General features: G+C 46.7%; 2 protein-coding genes across 2 annotated transcripts in view; one reads left to right on the top strand and one right to left on the bottom strand.

Annotated features, from left to right (window-relative positions):
* Positions 1–14091, top strand: part of BOP1 (BOP1 ribosomal biogenesis factor) — a 58545-nt gene that overhangs the window by 28026 nt on the left and 16428 nt on the right. The gene's annotated exons all lie outside the window — the stretch shown is intronic.
* SCX (scleraxis bHLH transcription factor) lies at positions 3678–13985 on the bottom strand. The gene is made up of 2 exons (XM_063450215.1): positions 13236–13985; positions 3678–4039 (listed from the first exon to the last, which is right to left on the bottom strand). Exons 1-2 carry the CDS (start codon positions 13740–13742, stop codon positions 4001–4003), a joined length of 546 nt encoding a protein of 181 aa, XP_063306285.1. The 5' UTR covers positions 13743–13985; the 3' UTR covers positions 3678–4000.

Raw genomic sequence — 14091 nt, 5'->3', positions numbered from 1 at the left:
ACCGGGCCGGTTGTCATTGGTTAATATTACAGAGTAATGTCACCGGGCCGGTTATTATTGGTTAATATTACAGTAATGTCACCGGGCCGGTTATTGATTAATGTGACAGCGTAATGTAACAGGGCCGGTTGTTATTGGTTAATATTACAGAGTAATGTAACGGGGTCGGTTATTATTGGTTAATATTACAGTGTAATGTCACCGGGCCGGTTATCATTGGTTAATATTACAGAGTAATGTCACCGGGCCGGTTGTTATTATTGGTTAATATTACAGTGTAATGTCACCGGGCCGGTTATTATTGGTTAATATTACAGAGTAATGTCACCGGGCCGGTTATTATTGGTTAATATTACAGAGTAATGTCACCGGGCCGGTTATTATTGGTTAATATTACAGAGTAATTTAACCGGGCCAGTTATTATTGGTTAATGTGACAGCGTAATGTCACCGGGCCGGTTGTCATTGGTTAATATTACAGAGTAATGTCACCGGGCCGGTTATTATTGGTTAATATTACAGCGTAATGTCACCGGGCCGGTTGTTATTGGTTAATATTACAGCGTAATGTCACCGGGCCGGCTATTATTGGTTAATATTACAGAGTAATGTCACCGGGCCGGTTATTATTGGTTAATATTACAGAGTAATGTAACGGGGCCGGTTGTTATTATTGGTTAATATTACAGAATAATGTCACCAAGTCGGTTATTATTGGTTAATATTAGAGTGTAATGTCACCGGGCCGGTTATCATTGGTTAATATTACAGAGTAATGTCACTGGGCCGGTTATTATTGGTTAATATTACAGTGTAATGTCACCGGGCCGGTTATCATTGGTTAATATTACAGAGTAATGTCACCGGGCCGGTTATTATTGGTTAATATTACAGCGTAATGTCACCGGGCCGGTTATTATTGGTTAATATTACAGAGTAATGTCACCGGGCCGGTTATTATTGGTTAATATTACAGAGTAATGTCACCGGGCCCGTTAGTATTGGTTAATGTGACAGCGTAACCAATTATCCTGTCTGCCTACTCTCTAAAAGAATGTAACACTAGCAAGCTTATTTTTCCAAGCAGTGAAGTGGTTAAGGAGTCACCTGCAGCGGGGGAGGTAGTCTAGTTATTGGGGCTTGGGGGTGGGGGGGGGGGGGGGGAATCGGCTTCTTGTAAAATGATCCTGAGGCTCAGGAAGGATTGGGGGAGGTTATTGTCCCCTGGGGGTGGGGGGAAGATGAGGAGAGAGTGAAGTATTCCAGAGGTGAGTTGGCTTCCTCCCACCGCAGACAGGCACAGGGGATCCCCCGGCCCCCCCTTACCTCTGCATCCACAGCTGGAGCCGTTTAAAGAATGGGGGGAATCACATTGACTAATACAGGGCCTGTGATAGCTGTGCATACAGCAACCATCACTGGCTATAGGCAGGTGTCACACCATGTGCCAGAACCCTGTGTCCCTCTTCCGTCTGTATCACCCTGCTTTGTGAGGGACATACTGTGTCCCATAGCTCCTTCTGTCTGTGTCACCCTGCAGTGGGAGGGACAGACTCCGTGTCCCATAGCTCCTTCTGTCTGTGTCACCCTGCAGTGGGAGGGACAGACTCCGTGTCCCATAGCTCCTTCTGTCTGTTACAATTAGTTTTTGGAAAATTGTATCCTTCTGGAGTTAATAGTTTTGGGCCGAGACGTGCAGGGGGTTAATAGTTTTGGGCCGAGACGTGCAGGGGGTTAATAGTTTTGGGCCGAGACGTGCAGGGGGTTAATAGTTTTGGGCCGAGACGTGCAGGGGGTTAATAGTTTTGGGCCGAGACGTGCAGGGGGTTAATAGTTTTGGGCCGAGACGTGCAGGGGGTTAATAGTTTTGGGCCGAGACGTGCAGGGGGTTAATAGTTTTGGGCCGAGACGTGCAGGGGGTTAATAGTTTTGGGCCGAGACGTGCAGGGGGTTAATAGTTTTGGGCCGAGACGTGCAGGGGGTTAATAGTTTTGGGCCGAGACGTGCAGGGGGTTAATAGTTTTGGGCCGAGACGTGCAGGGGGTTAATAGTTTTGGGCCGAGACGTGCAGGGGGTTAATAGTTTTGGGCCGAGACGTGCAGGGGGTTAATAGTTTTGGGCCGAGACGTGCAGGGGGTTAATAGTTTTGGGCCGAGACGTGCAGGGGGTTAATAGTTTTGGGCCGAGACGTGCAGGGGGTTAATAGTTTTGGGCCGAGACGTGCAGGGGGTTAATAGTTTTGGGCCGAGACGTGCAGGGGGTTAATAGTTTTGGGCCGAGACGTGCAGGGGGTTAATAGTTTTGGGCCGAGACGTGCAGGGGGTTAATAGTTTTGGGCCGAGACGTGCAGGGGGTTAATCTTCCAGCATTTTGGGTGGAATGGCTCAGAACCTGCCAAATCCCAGCGGATCTGAGGGATATTTTTCCTACATCCAGAGCCACTGAATGTGAGTGAATCTCCTGAGCCACGGGCCCGCAGTGTTAAACTCTGCATCCCTCAGACACTAGGACATTCCTGTCTACTCAATATTAACCGTTTCCCGTCCTGTGTTCCATCCCAGGCTGTCATGCCAAGTATTTAACGTGTGCTGTCTCTTTAACCCATTACATCTAAGGATGTGCTATACCCGAATTTTCTTAGCGTGATCTCTGTTCCATTTACTGTAATATACTGTAATAATTTGGATGTACATGTGGTTCCCTGTATGTTCATATAACCCCTTCCATATCAGAATCGACCCCCCGCGTGAAGTAATCCATCATTTATCAACCAGTGAGCAGTGTTAAATGATCTCACTTCCGATACCCAGGGGAAGAGCAGGAGTCACTCACACCCTCAGCCATCCAGCTGTCTGGCACGCACCGGGTGGGTTTTAGGGCTTGGCTATGGGTGGTATGGAGAGCCATGCCTTGTGTCTTGGCCAGTTGGGGGCTTGGCTATGGGTGCTATGGAGAGCCATGCCTTGTGTCTTGGCCAGTTGGGGGCTTGGCTATGGGTGCTATAGAGAGCCATGCCTTGTGTCTTGGCTAGTTGGGGGCTTGGCTATGGGTGCTATGGAGAGCCATGCCTTGTGTCTTGGCCCGTTGGGGGCTTGGCTATGGGTGCTATGGAGAGCCATGCCTTGTGTCTTGGCCCGTTGGGGGCTTGGCTATGGGTGCTATGGAGAGCCATGCCTTGTGTCTTGGCCAGTTTGGGGCTTGGCTATGGGTGCTATGTAGAGCCATGCCTTGTGTCTTGGCCAGTTGGGGGCTTGGACTTGTTGGGGGTCTTGATTCCCATCATTAAGATACTCTGGCATACCATGGATTCCCTCCCAAGATACCGTACTTTCCTTTCGGGATTTATTTGCTTCTAATCTCAGGTTTAATAGAAATTTAGAATCCTTAAAAACCAAAAATGGAATAAAACGTCCTGCCATAAACGTGGATAAAATGTTTGACAAATCCCTTCTTTGTTCCATATTTGCTACAATCGTGACCCTGGAAAGATAAGGAACCAGTCACATTATTGGAAATAAAATCATTTTTTATTACTTATTCATGTTTTAAATTTTCATTTTTTTTTTTTTATTATAAACTTTCTTATTGTATTTTCAGTCTCTCAAAAACAAGTTACTTTAAAAACATGGGATTAATTTTCCCTGAAATCTGATAGATATTTTTTTCTTTTCCGCCTGGTCTTTCCATACAGAGACTCTGTCTTCTCATTGTGCACAGGTTAGCTTGCTTGCCACGGCCGTGCATGCTCTTGTCCCTGTCCCCCGCTCTTGTCCTTCAGTAAGAGGGGGCCGTATTCTGCTCACCCTCTCTCAGGCTGGGGCCCGTAAGACCACAATTCCTGTGCGTTGCAGCAAAATGATACTCTCCCTCTCTCCTTGTGCTCTCCGGTCGGCTGGAAAGTCTGATCCACAGCAGGAGTTGGAGTTCTGATAAATCGTTCTTTGGCCTGAGTTTTGAGAGGTACTCCCTGAGGGGCTTTCAATTCCTCTGATAGTTGCCCCTATGTTCTGATTGTAGTTTTCCTTTCCCGATCTTTGCCCTAAGGAAATAAAGAATACTATTTGTGTATACAGTATATCCACAGAACATCTTTCATCTCAGTGTTTAGGAGAATAGAAATAATGCATTTTACACTTTTATAGCCTCTATTAAAACAGAGATCATAATTAAAAGGTGTCAATACAGCAGTGAGGGCCTCCCTCCTTCCCTTCCTACTTTGATTAGGTCCTCCCTCCTTTCCTTCCTACTTTGATTAGGTCCTCCTTCCTTTCCTTCCTACCTCGGTTAGCTCCTCATTCCTTCCCTTTTAACCTTTATGAGGTCTTCCTTCCCTTCCTACCTTGGTTAGCTGCTCCTTCCTCTCCTTCCTACCTTGGTTAGCTCCTCCTTCCTCTCCTTCCTACCTTGGTTAGCTCCTCCTTCCTTCCCTTCCTACCTTGGTTAGCTCCTCCTTCCTTCCCTTCCTACCTTGGTTAGCTCCTCCTTCCTTCCCTTCCTACCTTGGTTAGCTCCTCCTTCCTTACCTTCCTACCTTGGTTAGCTCATCCCTCCTACCCTTCATACCTCGGTTAATTCCTCCTTCCTTCCCTTCCTACCTCGGTTAATTCCTCCTTCCTTCCCTCCCTTCCTACCTCGGTTAGCTCATCCTTCCTTCCCTTCCTACCTCGGTTAGCTCATCCTTCCTTCCCTTCCTACCTCGGTTAGCTCATCCTTCCTTCCCTTCCTACCTCGGTTAGCTCATCCTTCATTCCCTTCCTACCTCGGTTAGCTCCTCCTTCCTTCCCTTCCGATCTTGGTTAGCTCCTTTTTCCTTCTCTTCCTACCTTGGTTAGCTCATCCTTCCTTCCCTTCCTACCTCGGTTAGCTCATCCTTCATTCCCTTCCTACCTCGGTTAGCTCATCCTTCATTCCCTTCCTACCTCGGTTAGCTCCTCCTTCCTTCCCTTCCGATCTTGGTTAGCTCCTTTTTCCTTCTCTTCCTACCTTGGTTAACTCCTCTTTCCTTCCCTTTCTACCTTGGTTAGCTCCTCCCTCCTTCCCTTCCTATCTTGATTAGCTCCTTCTTCCTTCCCTTCCTATCTTGATTAGCTCCTTCTTCCTTCCCTTCCCATCTTGGTTAGCTCCTCCTTCCTACCTTGGTTAGCTCCTCCTTCCTTTCCTTCCTACCTCGGTGAGGTCCTCCTTCCTTCCCTTTCTACCTCACTTAGGTCCTCAGTAAAACTGATGCAATACTACCTATTAATGAGATTAATTTTGTAAGAATTGAGTTTCTCTTTCTCTCCCCAGAAGCAATGAGGTGATATGTGTTGTCATTCTGTAATATAATCTGCACAGGCCATCCACGAAGACAGTAAAATCCAAATCCTCTTAATACAGCCTGATGTACACAGCATGCTACTATAGATAGGGCAGAGCGACCCAATAATTGCCCTCCTTAACCGGTTACACCAGATAAATTCACTCCCAGCTCTGATTAAATTCAGTGAGAAATAGAGCAAATCCTAATTTTCTGGGGGTTGTCTGAAAAAAACCATTGAGGGGCTATTAACCTGAACTGTGCAAATACAATTGTCTGTAGTGGTTATGGTGCTCAGTGTGACCTGTTACAATTACAGAATATTCAGACTGGGGCCACCAATCTTCCTATGGCACTTGCTGCCCTCTCTGTGATGAGGTGCAGGCTGGGAGATGCGTATAGCCCTTTCCTAATGAATGTCATTCCTTCGTGCCAGCGAGCCTGCTGCTAGTTCAGGTATTTTACCCTCCGTGCGTAGAACAGGTAACACCATATCGATAGACTCCTGAACAACAGACCACCATAGACGTTATACCGTGCGAGTCCCTCACCGGGTGGAAACTAGTTAAAAAGTTATGAAGAATTAATTTTCTAATATAAAAACACTACCAGTCAATGAATGGGTCCTCCAGCTAACACAATGTGCATAGTTTGGTTATCTTTCTGATAGCCGCGATGCTTTTTGTAATTATTCATTAATTCCATTAAAAGCTGCTATTAGCTGCGTTTCACACCAACCTGCTGGTCATGCTGATGCCAAACAACATGCGATGGTCTATTGATATTATTATTATCATTGTTTGGTTTATTATTATATTCATAACTTTAAATAAAACATTCAGATGAAGTGGTTTTGGTGTTATGTGTCTCTTTAAGCAGGTCTGCGTTAGAATATACTTCTGTCTATTGGATTATTTATTGTGTCGCTGTACCGTGTGTCTATTGGATCATTTATTGTGTCGCTGTACCGTGTGTCTATTGGATCATTTATTGTGTCGCTGTACCGTGTGTCTATTGGATGATTTATTGTGTCGCTGTACCGTGTGTCTTTTGGATGATTTATTGTGTCGCTGTACCGTGTGTCTATTGGATTATTTATTGTGTCGCTGTACCGTGTGTCTATTGGATGATTTATTGTGTCGCTGTACCGTGTGTCTATTGGATCATTTATTGTGTCGCTGTACCGTGTGTCTATTGGATTATTTATTGTGTCGCTGTACTGTGTGTCTATTGGATTATTTATTGTGTCGCTGTACCGTGTGTCTATTGGATTATTTATTGTGTCGCTGTACCGTGTGTCTATTGGATGATTTATTGTGTCGCTGTACTGTGTGTCTATTGGATGATTTATTGTGTCGCTGTACCGTGTGTCTATTGGATCATTTATTGTGTCGCTGTACAGTGTGTCTATTGGATTATTTATTGTGTACATGAGACTGGCTATTTATTTCGGCGCTGTGTGTTGGGCTATTTATTTCGGCGCTGTGTGTTGGGCTATTTATTTCGGCGCTGTGTGTTGGGCTATTTATTTCGGCGCTGTGTGTTGGGCTATTTATTTCGGCGCTGTGTGTTGGGCTATTTATTTCGGCGCTGTGTGTTGGGCTATTTATTTCGGCGCTGTGTGTTGGGCTATTTATTTCGGCGCTGTGTGTTGGGCTATTTATTTCGGCGCTGTGTGTTGGGCTATATAGCCGCTGCAATCCATGCTGTTTTCGAGCTTTCGTTCAGCTGTTTATTGTAAGAATTCCATGGAGACAGAAGATGGTTTTCCAAGATGTTTGAAAGCTGAGATGGAAAATTATCTTTAATGAAAAAAACTCCTGTTTAAATGAAATCTGTCAGTTTCGAGGGAAGACCCCACTGACTGAGATCTAGTGGGAATGTCCGGGGCAGTAAAATGTACTTTTATTGGGAGCTACTGTAATTATAAAAAGTCTGTTTAAAAAATAAAAATAATATAAAAATACATACCGGTACATGTATACACACTTTTTCATATCTGCTTTTCCATTTGGATTTAATTCACAAACATTTAGAGTTGAGGGAATAACCCAAATATTTCCTGTCTGGTAAAGGGACGCGGACCGATAACTTGTTGCCTTACTGCTGGGTACGCGTGCTGGCACAGAGCTCCATGATTGAAATTATTGTCGGGGTTTCAGAAATTCTTTATTCAGTATTTTTGTAGTAGTGCGTCTCTCTCTGTAGCCTACATAGCGCGGTTTAGTTGTGTTTAAATTTTGAGTCATTGACTGATCACCGCTTGCCCTCACATTAACAAGCAGTCATACGCTATAATCTTCAGTTAAACATATACGTAGGGCTAAACAAATCTCCACTTACTGCTGGCTATTGGCAAGTGAAAATCTAGTAGTAATTCATCCCTGATAAGTGTGCCGTAGACTCTCCAGCTAGAAGCGGCTAGTAACTTTTAAGGCTTTGCTGGTATGTAGGAAATTTTAAGCAATGATATTTGTCCTGCAACAAGTATAACATCTCTCTACTGTTACATATTTCAAGAGAAGATGAGTTTGAAGCAATGTTTTGTTTTAAATATTTTCTCTTGGTTTTGGTTAAAATGAACATGTTACGTGTCAACTAATGTGTTGTATTAGCATGCGCCATTCATAGATGATATATGTGAAATGCACACAGTTCTGATTGAGAATGTTGGTTGGATGTCAGGACGGCATCCTACCTCCGGGAAGGTAGGTCTGTGGCACAAAGTCTGATTGAGAATGTTGGTTAGATGTCAGGACGGCCTCCTACCTGCGGGAAGGTAGGTTTGGATTTAACTATGTCTGTGGCCTGCAATCGCAGACTGTGGACAGTAGGATCCCAGATTATTGGATGCAGACACCATGCTGTCTGCTTGTTATCCTGCCTTTTAAATTGTAACTACAGCGCCAGCGGTGGGAGGCCGTCTCGGCCATCATAGACTGCGTGGCTACAAGGTGAGATTTGGAATATAAGGCATCAGACAATTAAAATAACACCTATTCACTGCCGTTTGGTGTCTTTCCTTGCTCTGCTGGTTACTGTTGTCTGTCATGTTGTATTTGCTCAGATAAACCTGTCTGTGAATCCCAAATTGATCTCTCCTTGATGGGCCAAGCATGTACACATCTGGGATCAATAATCGCACACACTTGTCCAAGCAGCCCCCCACCAGGTGTGATGTTATTTTTCTCTTGTGATGTAGAGCGTTGGGTTACTTGCCTCCCTCAAGCTCTGTGGTGCTTTCCTCTAATACATTCTGGGAATGGCATATAATGAGGGTTCAGAACAAGCCAATGTGTGGATCCCTAAATAGTGAAACCAGCCCACGCCAACATATGATAAAATAGATATAATGCAGTCTGACCGGCTGTCCCACAGAGGGGGCTTTGTGCACCATGCATTTTCAAATAATTACTCTTTAAAGAGACACTCGGGCACTAATATATCTTTAATGCATTTGATAGATTGTAGCCTTATTACTATGCTATATTTTTTTGCATTCTCAGATTTTTAGCGTTTTTGCAGAATGCTGCACCATAAGCCCGCCTCCTTCGCCACGCCCCCTGGTGTCAGAAAGACTTCCTTATCAATGTATGTACACAGTCTGAGCTGCTTCTAATTCCCAACCTGAATCTATAAACAGGGAGTGATATCCTTACCGTATACCTCCCTGGGAGTCCTGTCCATCTAATGCAGGTTGCTGCTCTATTACAGGACCCCTGACCCTGTGTCAGTATCCATCGCTGCTCTATTACAGGACCCCTCACCCTGTGTCAGTACCCATCGCTGCTCTATTACAGGACCCCTCACCCTGTGTCAGTGCCCATCGACGCTCTATTACAGGACCCCTGACCCTGTGTCAGTATCCATCGCTGCTCTATTACAGGACCCCTCACCCTGTGTCAGTACCCATCGATGCTCTATTACAGGACCCCTGACCCTGTGTCAGTATCCATCGCTGCTCTATTACAGGACCCCTCACCCTGTGTCAGTACCCATCGCTGCTCTATTACAGGACCCCTCACCCTGTGTCAGTGCCCATCGACGCTCTATTACAGGACCCCTGACCCTGTGTCAGTATCCATCGCTGCTCTATTACAGGACCCCTCACCCTGTGTCAGTACCCATCGCTGCTCTATTACAGGACCCCTCACCCTGTGTCAGTACCCATCGACGCTCTATTACAGGACCCCTCACCCTGTGTCAGTGCCCATCGACGCTCTATTACAGGACCCCTGACCCTGTGTCAGTATCCATCGCTGCTCTATTACAGGACCCCTCACCCTGTGTCAGTACCCATCGACGCTGTATTACAGGACCCCTGACCCTGTGTCAGTATCCATCGCTGCTCTATTACAGGACCCCTCACCCTGTGTCAGTACCCATCGACGCTCTATTACAGGACCCCTCACCCTGTCAGTACCCATCGCTGCTCTATTACAGGACCCCTGACCCTGTGTCAGTATCCATCGCTGCTCTATTACAGGACCCCTGACCCTGTGTCAGTATCCATCGCTGCTCTATTACAGGACCCCTCACCCTGTCAGTACCCATCGCTGCTCTATTACAGGACCCCTCATCCTCTGTCGGTACCCATCGCTGCTCTATTACAGGACCCCAGACCCTGTCAGTACCCATCGCTGCTCTATTACAGGACCCCTCTATTACAGGACCCCTCACCCTGTCAGTACCCATCGCTGCTCTATTACAGGACCCCAGACCCTGTGTCAGTATCCATCGCTGCTCTATTACAGGACCCCTCACCCTGTCAGTACCCATCGCTGCTCTATTACAGGACCCCTCACCCTGTGTCAGTACCCATCGCTGCTCTATTACAGGACCCCTCATCCTCTGTCGGTACCCATCGCTGCTCTATTACAGGACCCCTTACCCTGTCAGTACCCATCGCTGCTCTATTACAGGACCCCTCACCCTGTGTCAGTACCCATCGCTGCTCTATTACAGGACCCCTCATCCTCTGTCGGTACCCATCACTGCTCTATTACAGGACCCCAGACCCTGTGTCAGTATCCATCACTGCTCTATTACAGGACCCCTCACCCTGTCAGTACCCATCGCTGCTCTATTACAGGACCCCTCTATTACAGGACCCCTCACCCTGTGTCAGTACCCATCGCTGCTCTATTACAGGACCCCTCACCCTGTCAGTACCCATCGCTGCTCTATTACTGGACCCCTGACCCTGTGTCGGTATCCATCACTGCTCTATTACAGGACCCCTCACCCTGTGTCGGTACCCTTTAACTGTACCCATCACTGCTCTATTACAGGACCTCTGACCCTTTAACTGTACCCATCACTGCTCTATTACAGAACCCCTCACCCTATAACTGTACCTATCACTGCTCTATTACAGGACCCCTCACCCCATAACTATTACTGGTCTATTACAGGACCCCTCACCTTATAACTATACCTATCACTGCTCGATTACAGGACCCCTCACCCTATAACTGTACCTATCACTGCTCGATTACAGGACCCCTCATTCTATAACTGTACCTATCGCTGGTCTATTACAGGACCCCTCACCCTATAACTGTACCCATCACTGGTCTATTACAGGACCCCCTCACCTTATAACTGTACCTATCGCTGGTCTATTACAGGACCCCTCACCCTATAACTGTACCCATCACTGGTCTATTACAGGACCCCTCATTCTATAACTGTACCTATCGCTGGTCTATTACAGGACCCCTCATTCTATAACTGTACCCATCACTGCTCTATTACAGGACCCCTCACCCTATAACTGTACCTATCGCTGCTCGATTACAGGACCCCTCATTCTATAACTGTACCTATCGCTGGTCTATTACAGGACCTCTCACCCTATAACTGTACCCATCACTGCTCTATTGCAGGACCCCTCACCCTATAACTATATCCATCACAGGTCTATTACAGGACCCCTCACCCTATAACTGTACCTATCACTGCTCTATTACAGGACCCCTCACCCTATAATTGTCTGTGGCACCTACAGATTTATTTAATGTGGAACTGTCCCTGCCTGGGAACTTTGCATTGTTTGCAAAGAGCCCCAGCAGTGACATCGCAGCTACGGGTCTGATGGGGGTGGCAGGGAGCGGGGCAGGTAACAGTGAGTTTTACTTAGCTGCACCTGACCTTTATGGGCACCCCCATAGCCTTCCTAATATTTCCCTGCCAGGAGCTGACGTCACTGCTGTTCTCTTGCATGTGTGCAAGAGTACTGCATTGAGGTCTATGGAGATCCTGCAAGACCATTGGTTTCTCCATAGATAGAGCCAATTCCCTGCAGCTGTCTATGGTGACGGCTGGAGGTATCACACTTCTTGATGGCGGTAGCTTCGCCCCGTGTCTAGAAAAGTCAGGCGGAGGAAAGATGCGAAGACATTTTTCTTAGTAACTATAGCTCCCTCTGCCCCTTACATATAGTATCTGTACACCTGTTAGTGACCCATAGGCATGGCTAATGTTCCTCTAGTATGGACGTAGCCTAGCATTGACCCAGCTCAGTGACTGACTTACATATAGTATCTGTACACCTGTTAGTGACCCATAGGCATGGCTAATGTTCCTCTAGTATGGACGTAGCCTAGCATTGACCCAGCTCAGTGACTGACTTACATATAGTATCTGTACACCTGTTACCCATAGGCCTGGTTAATGTTCCTCTAGTATGGACGTAGCCTAGCATTGACCCAGCTCAGTGACTGACTTACATATAGTATCTGTACACCTGTTACCCATAGGCATGGCTAATGTTCCTCTAGAATGGACGTAGTCTAGCATTGACCCAGCTCAGTGACTGACTTACATATAGTATCTGTACACCTGCTAGTGACCCATAGGCCTGGCTAATGTTCCTCTAGCATTGACCCAGCTCAGTGACTGACTTACAAATAGTATCTGTACACCTGTTACCCATAGGCATGGCTTATGTTCCTCTAGCATTGACCCAGCTCAGTGACTGACTTACATATAGTATCTGTACACCTGTTAGTGACCCATAGGCCTGGCTAATGTTCCTCTAGTATGGACGTAGCCTAGCATTGACCCAGCTCAGTGACTGACTTACATATAGTATCTGTACACCTGTTAGTGACCCATAGGCCTGGCTAATGTTCCTCTAGCATTGACCCAGCTCAGTGACTGACTTACAAATAGTATCTGTACACCTGTTACCCATAGGCATGGCTTATGTTCCTCTAGCATTGACCCAGCTCAGTGACTGACTTACATATAGTATCTGTACACCTGCTAGTGACCCATAGGCCTGGCTAATGTTCCTCTAGCATTGACCCAGCTCAGTGACTGACTTACATATAGTATCTGTACACCTGCTAGTGACCCATAGGCATGGCTAATGTTCCTCTAGTATGGACGTACCCTAGCATTGACCCAGCTCAGTGACTGACTTACATATAGTATTTGTACACCTGTTAGTGACCCATAGGCCTGGATAATGTTCCTCTAGCATTGACCCAGCTCAGTGACTGACATTTAGTATCTGTACACCTGCTAGTGACCCATAGGCCTGGCTAATGTTCCTCTAGCATTGATCCAGCTCAGTGACTGACTTACATATAGTATCTGTACACCTGCTAGTGACCCATAGGCCTGGCTAATGTCCCTCTAGCATTGACCCAGCTCAGTGACTGACTTACAAATAGTATCTGTACACCTGTTACCCATAGGCCTGGATAATGTTCCTCTAGCATTGACCCAGCTCAGTGACTGACTTACATATAGTATCTGTACACCTATTAGTGACCCATAGGCCTGGATAATGTTCCTCTAGCATTGACCCAGCTCAGTGACTGACATTTAGTATCTGTACACCTCTTTGCTTTCTCACTGCATCTCTGAAAGCATCTTCACATTGCCAGTTGAATGGCTTACAGACAAGATATGTACTGCTCTTACTCACCATCTTTCTCTGGTTGCTGAGACAGAAGGTGCAGATCTGTTTGGGTTGACCCTGCTCGGTCTCCCTGTGCTTGGGGCTGGCAGTAGTGGGATGATGGTAGTAGGGCGTGCTGGTATGGCATGGCTGCCCATCTCCGCATGTGTCGCCCAGAAGAAGTACGTTGCCCAAATGCGATATGTAACTGGATGCCAATCTCAGCGTCTCGATTTTGGAAAGTTTGCGATCTGCTGGCTCAGTCGGTATAAGTGTACGTAGCGCTGTGAAGGCATTATTAACGCTGTTGGTGCGGTCTCTCTCGCGTGCGTTGGCGGTGTGGCGCTGTCTAGGCTCACGCTGCAGTCGTGGACACTTCTTTTCTCCCCTTTTGCCAGGTCTGCCAGGATGATGAAACGATTTATCACCACATCCTGAGCTGTCACTGCTGCTGTCCTCATCATCTGAGAGCATGCTGATTTCGGGGTACAGGAAGCGGGCAGGGGGTGCATGGCGAAGCATTGCAAAAGACATGATGGACACAAGTTCACCCAGATTTGGAGACACTGGAAGGCAGGGACCTATAACCACTACTATATTCAATGCGTGTGTCTTGTTTTGTCTGTCAGATACCCAGGCTTCACTTTAACGTTCTGTCTATTCTACCCAAAGTTAATAAGTGCATCCGTCAGGTGGATCTCTTTAGACTAGACTTGCTCGTGTCACTGTGTCCTCTGTGACTCTCTCCTCTCCCCTCTCTCTGTCTCTCTTGCACGTGCGGAGTGCGGCTGTCTGCCTGAGCTGCAGCTGTGATTGAGTTTTTATAGTGACCCACGAGATTGGGTCTGGTCCTCCCTCAGCCGGCAGCAGACACGGGCGGGGG

This window comes from Pelobates fuscus, chromosome 4 (genome assembly GCF_036172605.1).
Source record: "Pelobates fuscus isolate aPelFus1 chromosome 4, aPelFus1.pri, whole genome shotgun sequence".
In the NCBI taxonomy this organism is placed as follows: domain Eukaryota; kingdom Metazoa; phylum Chordata; class Amphibia; order Anura; family Pelobatidae; genus Pelobates; species Pelobates fuscus.
This window is presented reverse-complemented; position numbering and strand designations above follow the sequence as displayed.